This window comes from Fukomys damarensis, unplaced genomic scaffold (assembly GCF_012274545.1).
Source record: "Fukomys damarensis isolate Sample0158 unplaced genomic scaffold, DMR_v1.0_HiC HiC_scaffold_24, whole genome shotgun sequence".
Taxonomy (NCBI): domain Eukaryota; kingdom Metazoa; phylum Chordata; class Mammalia; order Rodentia; family Bathyergidae; genus Fukomys; species Fukomys damarensis.
In genome coordinates this window covers 256,605-272,784 of record NW_022900936.1, presented here as the reverse complement: position 1 = coordinate 272,784, position 16,180 = coordinate 256,605, and the positions used below count along the sequence as shown (strand labels likewise).

At 44.9% G+C, this 16,180-nt stretch overlaps 1 protein-coding gene across 1 annotated transcript in view; it reads left to right on the top strand.

Moving 5' to 3' along the window:
* Positions 1–16,180, top strand: part of Dip2a (disco interacting protein 2 homolog A) — a 136,181-nt gene that overhangs the window by 74,991 nt on the left and 45,010 nt on the right. The window contains exons 10-19 of the mRNA XM_033755929.1: positions 488–579; positions 4,307–4,417; positions 5,531–5,654; positions 5,992–6,101; positions 6,492–6,594; positions 8,166–8,230; positions 8,333–8,426; positions 9,067–9,210; positions 10,388–10,502; positions 11,424–11,563. Coding sequence (XP_033611820.1) covers positions 488–579; positions 4,307–4,417; positions 5,531–5,654; positions 5,992–6,101; positions 6,492–6,594; positions 8,166–8,230; positions 8,333–8,426; positions 9,067–9,210; positions 10,388–10,502; positions 11,424–11,563 — 1,098 coding nt within the window. The remainder of the gene's footprint in view (positions 1–487; positions 580–4,306; positions 4,418–5,530; positions 5,655–5,991; positions 6,102–6,491; positions 6,595–8,165; positions 8,231–8,332; positions 8,427–9,066; positions 9,211–10,387; positions 10,503–11,423; positions 11,564–16,180) is intronic.

The following is a 16,180-nucleotide window of genomic DNA, read 5'->3' as shown; positions in this document are numbered from 1 at the left end:
AAGCTGCACACTCATCAGCAGCTCTTAGTCAACCATGGAGGGGAGAGAGGGCCACCCCTTGAGTACCTGTCAGTGGTGTGGTGGAGGGGTGTTTTGTGTCATGAGAATGCATGCACAGTGCAGCGTCAAGTGAAAAAGGCGGGGTGAAGTATGATCCCATTTCTTGAAAATTACACATACATGTACAGTACCTATGGCTATAACTATATATTGTACTGAATACCACTTCATTTGTTGACATTCTTACACTCTCAATTTCAAAATAAAATCCCATTTTAATTTTGTATTAAGAGAAATAAGTATTTTATTTTTATTTGTTTTTAAGAGAAAAGTATGATGTTCATTATGTTCATTATCCAGAATTGTTACCAGCTGGAAACTGAATTTCCAGTAATAGGTTAATGGTGTGTTGTGGGGTGTGATGATTGCAACATTAAAACATTTTTTCTTAAATTTTATATTACTTGGTATTTTTATTTAATTTTAGGCAAACTCTGGAGTCGGAGTTTAAAACTGGCTTACACTCTTCTTAACAAACTGACCAATAAGACTGAACCCCTGCTTATGCCCGGAGACAGAGTGAGTACCCAGAATGTGGCTCTTTCAGAGTGAGCAGAACACAGACCAAAGACCTGTTTCACTGAAACTAGCTCTGTTAGCTGCAAGGGACTTGGAGTCAGCAGTAAAAAAATACTAAACATGGAAAAAGTTTGTGCATAGAGTAAAACTACCATTCTTATTCTCCCTCATTATCCATCCTCTAATTTTGTAAATTTTTTTTTCTTTTTTTTGAGACAGGGTCTCACTATGTAGTTGAGACTGACCTGGAACTCACTATGTAGCCCAGGCTGGTCTCAAACTCACAGCAATCCTCCTGCCTCAGCCTCCCAAGTGCTGGGATTACAGGTGTGCACAGCCATGCGCAGTTCTGTAAATTCTTTTCTGTTTGACTTTATGTATGTAGATGTTAATAAATGTTGTTTCCAAATATTAGATTTCATGAGTTAATATTGTTCATACTTTGAAATTCTTTTTTATATTTGTCTCCTTTTCTATCTCAAGTAGCTAGGCAGCCTCCTCTTGTCTTTCTGTCAAAAGAGAAGCAAAAGAATCTGGAAGCTGATTCTTTATCCTGCACTGCCCTGTAGTGTTGGCAGTAGTGACAGAGGGCTACTGAAATTAATCAAAATGAAATAAAACTAAAAATTTAGTTCTTCAGTTACATAAGTCACACACGGAGAGCTTAGCAGCGGGTTTGGCTAGTAGCTGCTGCATTTGAGTTTAGAGGTGGAATATTTCCATCACTGTAGAAGGTGCTGTCAGGCTGCACTGCTGTAAGCAAGCTAAACAGCCTTGACATTCAGGTTTGCTGGAAAGCAGGGGAATGTGGTGAAAACTAGCACCTAAACCAGTGAGATCCCCTAGTGTGACAAGATAGCCCCACAGGGAAACATCAGGTTAACAAGCTGATAGACAGCTCTGAGAGAGCTGGGATTTAGCTCAGTGGTGCCGCCGTCTGCCAAGTGCACGGACCTGGGTTTGATCCCTGGTCTCCCACCAAAACAAACCAAAACAAACCAAACTATCATGAAAGTTCTGAGAAACTCTTCCAGTGTCTCACACTTTAAGCTGTAGCCAAGTGCATTCTAGAGGGAAGAAATTGAAGAGAGAGGAAGTGAGAGGAAGGAAAAGAAGAGAGGAAGAAAAATTAAGTGCAGAAAACACATTTTCTAAACATTAGTAACCCTGGAGATCTGAGAAGAAGATGCTGTTCTATAAGTCAAGTAAAGGATGTCAGTAGGGAAGACCAAGCAGTAGAAGTCAGCAGAGAGTATGAGACCAGATTAAACACCTGATGGAAAAGCCCAGACTGATTAGAAGAGTCCAGGAAGAGAAAGGGGCACAGAAAGGAGAATGCTTTAAATGACAGTGGCAATAGAATGAGGTTCTGGAACGGGACAGCAGTAATGTACTGAGTGAAGATGGCAGGTTCGCTCCAAAGCATTAACTGCAGTGCTGAGGACCACCAGGGGCAGAGAGAAGAACTGTATGGCTTTTGGGCAGGAGTTGGGGGTCCAGCATATGCAGAAAATCAGCCGTCACAGTGCCTTTGGGACTTCTTTGTGGTAAAGTTAAAACAGAGTAAACTGATGATTGAAATCCAGAAGTATGACTTTTAGCCTGCAGTTTTATTCCACATCCAACAAATATAAGGATGGTATAATCATTTTCAGACATGCAGGACTCAAAATAACTTGTCTTGCAAGCATTCTTTCCTGGCAATTTCCTAGAGGATGTGCTTCAGCCAAATGAATGAGTGAGGTCCAGATGAGAAAGCCACATGGAGGTCTCAGCATGACCCCTGGTAGCAGTCATGGAATAGCTAGGCAGGACCAAGAAGACTGGGGTCTTACATGGATGGGGGTGAGGTAGTCGGCCACACTCAGCTGGCTGAGTATTTGGAACATGACACTGATAAGCATTTGACCTGTGTCAAGCATTTTAGAACAAGTTGGCCAGCACATGTAGAAAAAGCAAAGCAAGTAAAAATAACAGTGGCTGTTATCATTGGAATGATGTATACTTGGCTGGAAACTATAAGCCATGTGAGAATGATGCTTTATAGTAAGTTGTGCTTGTAGATAAGATTTTATGTTATACTTTAGAATGGGCCTAGGAATCCCTGATTTAGATTGCGTGTGCATCTAAGAATTACACATATTTTTGCTTGGAAAGTGTTCTTGCAAGGAGGAAAACATCCAGATAGTTTCTTGACTTGCAAGAGAATCTGTGCAGTTATGTTAATCATAGAAAGAGCCACACAGTCACAGCGAGTTAATCAGGGATTGGTAGTAAATTCAAGCTCCTGTGCTAATTACTCATAAAAGTGAATAAATATACCTCCTTATAACAAATTCTCTAAAATATTCTTTTCCATTCCAAATATCTCAAGGTTATAAGTTATATTTCTGGGCCAACCACTATTAAACCAACTTTTGAAAGACAGCTTGTCCGTTTTATCAATTGAACTTGTTAGAAGCTCACTTTGTAGACCAGAGTACAGAATGAAGATAGATACAGCCTGAGTTCTGACTGATGACATGGTAGGGTTACGCCTACTCATTCAGTGAAGTACCTTCCTGCCTTACCACTTATGATGTCAAGCACAAGTATTACTCGAATAGTTAAGAGTTATAAAAGTCTATAAATAGCTTTACATTTGACCAGCTATTATAAAACATGGAAATTGGGATGATGGGAGAAAGCAAGGGGAAGAATGCAGGAAGGGTAAGTATTCATCCATAACACGAGAAGTAAGGTAGACACATAAACATTTCAAAAAGTGAAAGGGCTGGGGATTTAGCTCAGTGGCTTTGTGGTTGCCTTGCAAGTGCAAGGTCCTGAGTTTGATCCCTGGTACTCCAAAAATAAACAAACAAACAAATACAAATAAAATGTACAATGCAAACATAATATTTAAAATATAAAAATAAATAATACCTGGGGATTTAGCTCAATGGCACCATGCCTGCCTCACAAGTGCAAGGTGCTGAGTTCAATTCCTGGTACCAAAAAAAAAAAAAAGGAATAAGTAACGAAAGATCCAGATCCAAAATATTTAAAAACGGTTGTTTTGAAGAGTGATAAAGGGTAGGATATGTGGCCATTGTTTCTCATTAGCATTTTTGTCATTTTAAACTCTGTATTTTTGAAATTTCTGATACAAATTGAAATAAAAAAAAAAAAATTAGAACTGATAATCACACAGTAGCAACATGGAGCCCAGGTGGAAAGAGGGCGGACGCCTGGAGCAAGGGATGTCCTTCCTGGCCCTCCTTGCACTTACAGTAAGTCAGGAGTGAAGAAGATCTGTTCAGTTAAAACTTGGGTGTAGGATTGTTCTTCTGGAAGCGATTATTTTAGGTATAATTTGATTCCTTGTTCACTTTTGCATTTAAAGGGGCTTTTTAGCTGTACTGACTGATGGTAAATTGTAGCCAGTGTGGATAGAATGGATCTGGTTCTCTGGCCAACATAGATTGGACTGCCTTAGCCTGGAAATTTAAAATTACTTTATTGCATATGGAGTAGAGACTGATACCTACAAACTATTTATTCAACATCACATCAGTAAGAAAATTTAAGAATGAAGAATTAATTCCAAGATTAGATTTTCTGCAATAAATCTGGAAAATAATAGGAAAATGAAATATCCAACTTCCATTTGGTCAACAGAGATTTTACAAGTCGAAAAGACTTAGTCATTCCCCAGTAGATATCATGATTTTTCTTTGTACCTTCGTAGGTGGCACTCGTGTTTCCAAATAGTGACCCTGTGATGTTCATGGTTGCGTTTTATGGGTGTCTCCTGGCCGAGCTGGTTCCTGTCCCCATAGAAGTGCCATTAACAAGAAAGGTAGGGGCTTGGTCACCTGCAGTTCCGTTCTGAACCTGACACACCAGGCTGCAGTGCCTCCTTTTTCTTCACTTTGGGGTGTGGACTGGCAGCCAGCAGCTGCTGTGAGGATGGTAGTGGCAGGTGGGCCAGCCAGGATGCCCGAGAGAGCACTTCAATGCAGTTTATCTGCAGACTTCCTGCTGGCAGAAATTGCAGGTTCACTGTGGTTAGGTACAACTGTCCTGTCACTCATTTGAATTTCCCAGTAGAAATGATGGGCCTGTTTTCCTTTCAGTGAACAGGATTTGTGACTCAAGATTTTGTTAAACTTTTACTCAAAACCAATGATTGTTGATGATTTTAGTTTGAATAAGTCGAATGGAAATTCTTGTACATTTCCATTCACTTACATGACAGAAGGCCGCGTTATTGCTGATAAAGTGTTAATATGGAGGATATGCTCCTATTCCAGGAAGCCATACCATTTTAGATGTAAATATCAGTACTGATTGTTGAAACAAGTATCACCTTAGAAGTAGCGTTTTCTGTCATCCTATCCCAGTGTCCAAGAGCCCCACAATCTTTGAGATTTGGCGCATCTCAAAGAACGGTATGCTAAATCAGGTATTTGAGTACAAGGTTTTTTAGGAAAGAAATGTGAGATTTGTAAAACTTACATGAAGAAAACGATAGAATTTAGGTGAGGAACCTGCACAACGGAAAATGCGAGTGAAAGGAGAGGTGTTCTTGTGTAGAAATGATTACTAGTGTCGTGTCAGGCCACCTCTGATTAATTTAGAAGTTTCAAACATGATTCAATAGAAATTTTAATTTAATATTTTTAGAGTTTATTAAAATGCTTTTAAATGCCATTGGTAAGAATAAACTTCAAAAAATTAGACCATTATCTAGAACTTTATATTTCATTGAAGAAACAAAAATATCAACTTAAAAACAGTTGTCATAGTTTATGAACTGTTTCCACAAAAATATAATATTGTACCAGTGGTAGGCTTGGGCTTTATGATGGGTAAAGGAAAGAGCTCTGTTCTCCGTCATGGTACAGAACACTGGTGGTGGTACTGTGGTTCCTTCCAGCCTCCCATTTCTCTGTGGTTGCCATTTCTGCAGGATGCAGGCAGCCAGCAGGTCGGGTTTCTGCTGGGCAGCTGTGGAGTTGCCCTGGCCCTCACCACAGATGCTTGTCAGAAGGGCCTGCCCAAGGCACAGACAGGAGAGGTGGCGACTTTCAAAGGTATGGCTCCCAGGGCACAGACGAGTCTTAGCTTTGGCTTCTGTTAACCTATACCCTATAGACAGTCCAGAAATTAAACAGTACAGAGCTGATGGGTCTTCATCAAAAGTGATACCTTGTTGAAGGCCCTGGATCTCGGTTTCTGTCTAGTCAATGTCTCCACTGTGCTGTCCAGCATGCTGACCATTGGCCAAGCCAAGTGTACCTATATAAGTCAAAAGAAAGTGAGACTAAAATGAGTTCCTAAGTTACCCAAGGCTGTAGGCCTCCGGCTCCAAGTGTGAGGAGCAGAGCCGTCTGAATGCTGGTGATGCATGTCCCCTGTGTACTGTCATAGGTTGGCCTCCCCTTGCCTGGCTAGTGATCGATGGGAAGCATCTGGCCAAGCCCCCCAAGGACTGGCACCCTCTGGCCCAGGACACAGGGGCGGGGACTGCCTATATTGAGGTAAAGCATACACACTTATCCCCATGGACTTGGGCTTCTTTTTTGTAAGATAGCTGCTTGCTTGCTTTCTTTTTAATTTAAGGCAGAGTTCTCCTTAGTTTTACTATGCCCCAGAAATATATGGTGCCCTATAGGACTGCACTGAAATCCTTTCAGATTTTATTCTGGCCTACTTCCACCTTAACTGGGTCCCTGCAGTGCAGACAGTAAGGATGGAGCATGTGTACCGATGCTTGGGCACCTGCCCCAGACACCTCAGGACCAGACTGTGAAGTGCATTGGGTGGCCAGCAACCACAGCTGCTGCTTTAAAAATCCTTTCAGGCTCTGTTCTGCCCACTGTGGCCTCTGAAAATGCCGTATAACATTGTTTTCCTTTGAAATCTTACAGTATAAAACCAGCAAAGAAGGCAGCACAGTGGGTGTCACTGTGTCCCATGCCTCTGTACTGGCGCAGTGCCGGGCGCTGACCCAGGCGTGTGGGTACTCAGAAGGTAAGGGTGCAGGCAGGTGGCGGCTCCTCCTGCCTTGCATAGGTCTCTGATGCACTTGATCATACCCTGGACACTGTCACTCCCATGTAGCGCCCAGTCTTGGGTGTTGCCTTTGCCCTTTAGTCCAACTCTGCTGCACAGGGATGCTGCTGTCTTGTGGCATGCCAGGGTCTCTGCTTGAGCTTCCAGGAGTGTAAGGTGTCTCAGTCAAGCCTGGGCAGCCCCATTGGGCTGTCTTCGATCAATTCATGTGCATATTGATTTCAGGGAGCACGAACCTACAGACCAGCGATTCATTTCACGGTGGGTTGGCTCTGCCTATGAGGTTCTGAAGGGTGGTGCGTTTGCATTATGAAGAGCAGAAACTGCTTGGGACATGTTTCCTCTTGTGGTATCATGAAAGTGGTTTTGGCTTAAGCTCTCCTGCATGTAAACACTTCAGTGGAATCTGGTCATCAGTTATCGCTTGGTAAAGTATAAGTTGCTCCCAATTTACTATTAAACATCAGATATTTAATGTAGAGAAATATTTTAAATTAATATTTCATAGTAATAGATAATAATTATATATATTTATGGAGTACAGTATGAGACATTTTACACACTGTAAAACTATACTCATGGGAGTTTTCTTGCAACAGTAGAACTGAACAAAACTGGAAAGTAAAATTGAATGTGTATTTAAATATCTACAATAGGGATATTTAAAAGTAAGGGGTAGCTTGTGGATCTACTAGCCTTTTATGGAGATTTGAAAAAGAACTTCAGATAGTTCCAAGGGTTTTAATATTTATTTTTAAATTGGATCTATCAAATCAAGTTCTGTGGCTTCTTTTCCCTCAGCTCCAGTGCTGATGTAATGGGTGTTACTGTTAGTTTGGGGTCTGTAGCTGACAAGGAGAGGAGATTGTGCCATTGATATTCAGAATGCAGCAGCATTTCCTAGCACATAAATCAGACCCCTGGGTCTGTCTTGGGGAACACCTGGTATTGGTGGGCTTTGGAGAGGAGCTGGGTCTGTCCACAGCCCTGGGGGCTGTCCTCTGCCCTGAATGAGGTGGCAACCAGAGGACCTGGCTGGGGCCTCTGAGCAGAGGACTCTGAAGCTCCCTGCAGAGTGGTGGGTACTGCCCCTGAGTGAGGAAGCAGCAAAGGAGGAGGAGTAACTGTCTAAAGGTGACATAAGTCACTGCTGTGCAGAGGAAGATGCAGGACCACAGCCTCTGGGTGTGACACTGAGAGGCAAGAGTGTCTGTGGTAAAGTATGTGGTGACATTATAGTTTATTCACCTTATGACATTCCCTGTGGCCTCCGATTCATGATAAGGATTATCCTGTATTTCAGTCTAAAATTGTATGCTTATAGTAATTTCAGTAGACAGCAAAGATTATTGATTTGTTGGTGTTTGGTGTTTATTATTGTTTAATTGGTGCATGGTGTTTGGGAATGCTTTTCCTGCTTTCTTAAACTCTTACGTGTTTGTGATATACTCATTTTAGAAATCCTCTAGGAAATGTGCAGGGTTTATGAAGTGCTGCTCATTGGTTTAACCTTCTTTGTCTGCTTTCAGCTGAAACATTAACAAATGTGTTGGACTTCAAAAGGGATGCTGGTCTGTGGCATGGAGTGTTAACAGTGAGTGTTGTTTGCTAATGACTAGCTGTGTACCCAGTGGTGAGCCAAGCCTATGAACTAGAGGTGTGAGGGTGTGTTGGTTTGATTTTGCTTTTCTCTCAGAGCGTCATGAATAGGATGCATGTTGTCAGCATCCCCTATGCACTGATGAAGGTCAACCCGCTCTCCTGGATTCAGAAAGTGTGTTCCTACAAAGGTAATGCACACTGCCCTCCCTGACTCATCCTTCTGTGTGAAATCTCTCTGGCCTGATCTTTGGTAACTAAGGAGGAACAAACTGAGTGTATAGAACTGCAGGGTGGCCTGAGGAGCCCTGGACCGCCCATGCTGGTGTGTCCTGCCTGTGGTGACAATGGCGCTCCACCAGTTCTCCAGGGCAGCACCCAAGTATTCCTGGTCCTGTCTTGGGGAGAAGTGGGTGGGACTCTCTAGACCATGCAGTAAGCATCGAGGGCCAGGTCCACGCATTCAAATCTCAGGCTTCTCCCACCTCACAGCCCGGCAGACAGATGATACAGTGCAGGCAGTGGGGCTTACTTAAACCAGAGCCAGTGCTTAGGGAGGGAATGACACAAGTTGAAATTGGAAAATAAATATGCATGTAGTAATTGAGATCTTCTGAGAAAAAAAGAAGTTGAAAATGACTGTATAGATCACATCCAACTTACGTCTCAAAATTTGACTTTTTAAGGGTGGAGGGATGTGGTAGGCCAGATGATGTGTGAGAAAGAGCTGCAGAGAGGTGTGTGACCTGGCACAGCACCACTGTGCCTCTGTGCTGCCTCTCTGCATGTGTGTGGGTCATCAGTGTGCCCACCCTCCCTCCAATGACACAGGAGTGTCTGCTGCCTTCCCTGCAGCCCGAGCCGCACTGGTGAAGTCTCGTGACATGCACTGGTCACTCCTAGCTCAGCGGGGCCAGAGGGATGTCAGTCTCAGCTCCCTGCGCATGCTGATTGTGGCTGATGGCGCCAACCCATGTGAGTAGGTCCTCCCACACCCCTTCCTACAGCTTTGACACCAGATGCGTGGCCAAGCTGTTGAATTAGAATCTGTGGAGAAACAAAATTAAGGCGTTTTCATTGTCATTGTCACATAAAATATAAATGTTAAGGTCGTATCACTCACTTTCCCCTGTGTACTCCATCTCTTGGAAAATATGGGGTGCACAGTACTGTGAACCACTCACCCCCAGTCCACACCTGAGCCAAACAGAGCCTCTGTCCTATAGCTCTGCTTGCATTTCAGACTTCCTACCCCACTCCTTAGGCCATCCATGTTCCTGCTTGGACCCACCACAGTCTGTGCCGTAGAGTCCTAGTGTGCCACCCGCTCTGGGCACTGGCAGCCCTACTGTGGCCATACTCTGTCCATGTCCCTGCGGGTCCTGCAGCTCTCCCATATCAGCCTCAATGTGCAGTTCACCTGCTGTCCCTCAGAATGCCCATTTGTCCCCCTTGCACTGAAGAGTCTGTGATCATCTCTCCTTCGAAGATACCTCTCCCCTTAAGAGCACAAAGTCTGAGGGCCACTGTGAATAGCTCCTTCCATTCTGTTCTGCCCTGGGTTAGAAGAAGTTTATGGTCTTAGGGCTGTGCCACCTTGAGCTCTGGGAATTTACACATCTTCAACATCCACTCCTGAGGCCTGCAACCCTAAATAATCGCACAATCACCCTAAATCTCCACCCCAGAGGAGAGGATGTTGAGGGAGAGGAGGAACAGTCCCTGGGTGGATGCAGAAGTGGCCTTCAGCCAGCCATGCAGACTGCACAGCTCTAAGGCTGCGGCAGCCCTCAGGCACCCAGGCTGAGGTTTGGTGTGGAAGGTTTGGGTCACAGATGCCCTCAGGGTACTTGGGAGACTGCTGGCCCACAACGCGAAGTGCAGGGGGCTGTTCCTGGCACCTGATCTTAGAAGGCAGGGGAGGGCAGGGCCTCAGTAACACACAGGGCTAACAATAAAACCTCCTAAGGGATTTCCAGTCTCTTAGGCTCTGCCTCTCTGCACTGTAACTTGCCTTATGATAGGCTTACTGCAGGTGGGACAAGGGGAATGTTTGCAGCCACCAGAGCTGTGGGCACCCTGGAGAACTAGTGCTGGCCCCGGATGCTGGCCCCAGCTTCCACTCATACTTCTCTTCTGTTGCTTTGTGCAGGGTCTATATCTTCGTGTGACGCCTTCCTCAATGTCTTCCAGTCCAGAGGCCTGAGGCCGGAGGCCATCTGCCCTTGTGCCTGTTCTCCTGAGGCTCTGACAGTTGCTATCCGCAGGTAACCGTCACCTGCTTTGTCTTGGGAGCACTGGATTTGCTAGCTCATTTCTAACAGTAGGAATCTTGAGGCAGTGCCGGTTCTCATCAGTGTGCCAGCCCATCTTTTCAGCAGTTGTGTGGCCCAGGCCCCATGCCCTTCCCAGCCTGGACTTGCACAGGTGGTTGGGTCCTTGGACCGAATACTGGGTTCTTACGGTACTGGGTACTGGCTTATTAGTTCCCTAAGTGCTTCTTTCCAAATCAAGAAGATGTTGCTGTGTCATCCCTAGCTGTAGTAAACACTATAACTGGAATTGCCCCTCACTCTGAGGGAGGTCCCCTGCCCTGAGCCATGAAGTCTGTCCAAAACCCCTCCTGGAGAAATACTGCCCTTGCTTTCCTGGTGCTGTGGTGTAATGGTTCACCATAGCCTTTGAAGCTTAGAACAGTGCCACTGTATTTCCTCCAGGGCTGTGGGCCAGAGATCTGGGCAGGGCTCTGCTGGGCTACTGTGGTGCAGGGAGATGGAGTCTGGAGCTGTGGGGCTAATAAAGCTCTGCTTGCTCAATCTCAGGGTTCATTCCTCTTGTCTCTTGATGAGTCATAGCCTAGTGATCTCTGCTGGTCGTCTGCGTATCTGGTTCCCCAGGCTCCGTGTGAGCACCCTAAGATGACCAGTGGAAGCTGAGCACCTTGAATGACATACCTGGACTGTCTCGTGGCACCTCCTTCCCCTGTAGTCATGGCTACCTCCAAGAGCACACTGCAGAAGTGGTTTCGAGACTTCATCTTGAAGTCGTTGTAACACACAGGCTTCTGACATTGAGCAGTTCTTTTGTGTGGAATTGTGCTGTGGCCCAAGTGGGCCATCAGTGCCCTCTCCTTAGAGGGTCACCCAGCCAGCCTCCACTCAGGTAGCCTGCTGCTGCTCGTGTTCCAGACCACCTGATCTGGGAGGACCTCCTCCAAGAAAAGCTGTCCTGTCAATGAATGGCCTGAGCTATGGTGTGATCAGAGTCAACACTGAAGAGAAGCTGTCAGTCCTGACTGTTCAGGATGTTGGCCAGGTGATGCCTGGAGGTAAGAAACAACTAGATGTGTCTGCATCCTGCAACCAATGGATACAAGAAGCAGAGTCACAGATGTTCCAGGCTTTGTGGTAATGTTCTAGAAACAAGAATGCAAGTAAGATTCCTTTTTAAAATTTCTAATTTGTAAAATATATTTCAGTATTTTTTTCATTGTATTGAATTGAAAGATGAGTGGAGCTATTTAGGCATGTCTGTGGTCTGAGAAGCTTCCTTGCAGTTCTTAGGTGTTGGGGTGATGGAGATGGCAGCTCACTGCCCACTAGGAAAGTAGTCCTCATGCCTCACACCTGCTTAGATATTTAACCCCCAGCAACCTGTGCAGGGCACCTCTGAGGAAAAGATAATGTCTGTGAATAATTTGATGACTAAGTTAACTGAATAAGTTGTAGCAAGCACATACTGTGGTAGGAACCTGATAGGGAAGCTTCCTGGAAATTCTTGTTCATTCTAGAAAACCAACATGAGCCCTCTCGAGAAGTTGGCCCCAGGGGTCCTGAAAGTCAGTCTGTGAGGGAATCCCTGCCAGCCCTGTGGCAGTGCATCAAGGTGGGGGGTGATAGAGTGGTCTTGCAGACGCAAAGCTCTACTGAAGAAAGAAGACAGAGTCTGGCCAGTCTAGGAGGCCTCAGTGACACTCAGAAATGGGAGATGTTATTCATGCTCTTCAGTGGTTGCTCCTCACTGCAGCCCTACTCTGTTGCTCCAACTCCCCTCTACCTACGATAGCCCCAGTTACCCTTCTCAGTGACTTCTAGAAGCAAGGCCCTGTCTCTCACCCAGTCACTGAATATATTATTTTTGAACAATTTTGTCACTAAAGAAGGATCAGTTTTTTTGTTTTGTTTTTTTGGTATTGGGGCTCAAACACAGGACGTTGCGCTTGCCAGGCAGGTGCTGTTCCACTGAGCTACATCCCCAGCCCAGATCTTGTAGAATGCTTGAATCTGGATAAAACATTTTCAGAAATACCAGAGAATAGAGTCTCAGTATTTGTAGTTATTATGACTAAGTACAAGTAACTCTTGTAAACCTTGCTTGAAAATATGATGAGTAATTATTTTGAATAAATATATAGAAAATGTTCATAGGTATGCTCACTTTCGTTATCAGTGTAGATTATAACAGGACACTAACATTGTCCCCTGGCACATGTATATACACATGTATGTGTACACAGTGCTCAGTCACCCCTAGGCGTGTGCATATACACAATGACCCTTAGGCATGTGTGTGAGCAGTGACCCCCATGCATGTTTGGGTGCAGTGTCCCTAGGTGTGTGAAGTGGCCCTTAAGTGTGTGTGTGTGTGTGTGTGTGTGTGTGTGTGTGTGTTCAGTGACCCCGGTGTGTGTGTGTGTGTGTGTGTGTGTGTGTGTGTGTTCAGTGACCCCTAGGTGTGTGTGCACAGAGCCCTAGGCACATGTGAAATAACTCGTATGTGTGTGTTCACTGAACCCAGGGTGTGTGCATGCATGCAATGTCTTAGTTATTTTTCTGACACTGAGACAAAATACCCAACAACTTAAAGGAGGAGCAGTTGATTTGGCTCCCAGTTTCAGTCCATCTTTGGCTTGTCTCCAAGGTAGAAACAACATGGTAGAGGGGCATGGTGAAGGGAGAGGTGCTCTACCTATGGCAGGCAGGAGTCACAGAGCAGACAGGAAGGGCCAGAGAGGGAGATACAGCTTTCCAGTCACATCCTCAGTGACCCACCTCTTCCAACCAGGCCACCTCCTGACAGCATGTTCGGCTATGGATTCATCAGTGAATTAATCTGCTGATGAATACACTGCCTCCATGATCCAATGATCTTCCAAAGCTCTACCTCTGATCACATGAGACTTTTGGGGAGACATTTTATATCTAAATCATAGCATTATGGCCCACAAAAGACCCATGTCTGTCTCTTTATTCAAAATGCATTAAGTTCATGTCTAAGAATTCCCAAAATTTTAACTTTGTTTTCCAGAATTGCTGTAAAGTCCAAGTCCAAAGTTTCCTCTGAGATTCAAGGCAAATTCTTAGCTGTGAGCCCCTGTAAAAATTAGGAAGTTAAATACTTCTAACATAATGCCACAGGCAAACATTTCCATCCCACAAGGGAGAAATTGGGGGATAGAAAAGAATGTGACCAAAGCAAGATTAAAACCCAGCAGAACAGGGCTGGGGATTTAGCTCAGTGGTGCCACCACCCTCCTTTCAAGTGCAGGGTCCCAAGTTCAATCCCTGGTACAAAAAAACAAAACAAAAATACCCAGCAGAGCAAACATTAACTCCTGTAGCTCTTTGGCATCTGGGGCAAGTTGTGGCAAGATGTGAGCTCTTTGGGGCTTGGCATTGCTGGTTGCAATCCCTCTATGGCATTGCTGGTTGCAGCCCACATGATAGCTCTCTTGGGCAGGCTTCACTCAATGCCTGTGGCTTTCCTCAGCAGACATTCCACATTCCTGCGGTCTGTACTGTACTTTTGGTTTCAGTCTCACAGCTTCACACACTGCCTTCTTCTCCAAGGGCACACTGCTTGACCTCCCAGGCCTTCTATTACCATCTGGGTAGAAGCCTCCATGACCCCATAACTCTTGAATTCTGCATGCCTGTAAAGTCAGCGCTACGTAGTTGATGCCAGGGTCTGCTGCCAGCTGAAGCAATAAGCAGGCCCCTTTGGATTATGATTGCAGAGACCTGTGAGTGCCTAGATGGCTGAGTATGGTGAAATAAATCCCGAAGAACCAATTCCCTAGGCAGCCCTCTTCAGCAGGTACTCTTCTTAAATGAAAGATTTATAGTTTTGCACCCTTGAGCTTGTAAAGGGTAGGGTATTGCTGATTCCTGAGATGCCCTCAAGCCATCTTTCCTATTGTCCTCACTCAAAATACTTGGCATCTTTTTTTTTTTTTAATTGAGTTTATTGGTACATTTAGGGATACAGTACAGTTACATTCATTGTTGGGATCATGTACCTTTACATGGCAAGTCTTGATTCTCATTTTTTTCCCCTTACCTCTGCCCTCCCTTCACCCCCTCCTCCCCTCCCCATCTACAAACACTTTATTTTCATCTTTTCATTCTCTCACATTTTTTTCTTTTCCCTTTTTGTTCTTCCCCTACGTATCACACCTTCCCTACACCTTTAGCTCCTTTCCTCCCATTTCTAAATGTCAGTAATCTTATTACTTGGCATCTTTTAAATGCTAACCTTTTTAGCAGTCAAGCTCAAATTGACCCCAGCTTTACAGATGCTTCCCTCTTGGCCACCAGAAAATTTTTTCAAATAATTCAGCTCTACTTTTTGGTCCTGATTCTCACTGTAAACCTTGCTAGAAAGATTGGGTTGCCTTGAAATTTCCTTCAGCAGATCTTAATCTCAGTTTCCTACAAGTCTCAGGACATGGGCAGAGTGTGTACACACTTTCTCCCGGAGCATTACACACACGACCTCTGAGCCAACTGCCAATGGAATCTTTGTTTGCAGCTGAAAATTCTTGAGCCTGGCCTTTACTGCCTGTATTTCTCTCAGCATTCTGGCCTTGTGAGCTCTGACAAGAATGTCTTGTTAAATCAGCTTACATCATTCTAGGGCTTCTCTAGCCAGGATCTTCAAACCTTCCTAAACCCCTCCTATGAACCAGTTTCAAAGGCTTCTGAACTGATGGTCAGGTATTGTCACAGAAGCAACCTCATTTTGTAAGACCTAAAGTCTCACTTCCACTTCACGGAGCGTGAACAGCCAAAAGGCCTCCACGATGCTGGGCCCTAACACCCAGCGAGGCTCCGGGAACACGACAGAGAACCGAGAAACCCAGGAAGGAACACACCAGGCTAGATGGTAAAAGACCTTTATTAGTCTGGCCAGACAGCACTCCCGGAGCCAGGTGGCTCAGAGGGGCAACTGCTCAGGGGCTGAGGTACTTTTTATAAGGTTTTTCTAAACAAAGAGTCAGAGAATTCACAGAACAAGACTGCAAACACATTGCTTATCTTATGTAGGAAATGTTCTATGGTCACCTTTTGTCAAACCATTTGCCCCTGGGCGGGCTGTTAACCAAGGTAGCAATTAGCATATGAAGAAGCACTGTCTGGCCTATTAGCATGGAGTCCCTTTGTGAAGACTAGTGGAGAGGATTGTAAGCACAGTAAGGGGGGCAGGGGGTCAGTTTCCTGCTATCCCTTAGGGGGTCTGGTTTATGACATGTCTGGCATCCTGTGTTGGTCACCCCAGACTCAGGATGCCCTGTCTTGATCAAAGTCCTAAGACATTACCTTTGTTTACTCATACCAAGTTTACATACACTTCCTTCTAATCTTGTAAGACCTAAAGTCTCACTTCCACTCCACGGAGCATGAACAGCCAAAAGGCCTCCACGATGCTGGGCCCTAACACCCAGCGAGGCTCCGGGAACACGACAGAGAACCGAGAAACCCAGGAAGGAACACACCAGCCTAGATGGTAAAAGAGACCTTTATTAGTCTGGCCAGACGGCACTCCCGGAGCCAGGTGGCTCAGAGAGGCAACTGCTCAGGGGCTGAGGTACTTTTTATAAGGTTTTTCTAAACAAAGAGTCAGAGAATTCACAGAACAAGACTGCAAACACATTGCTTATCTTATG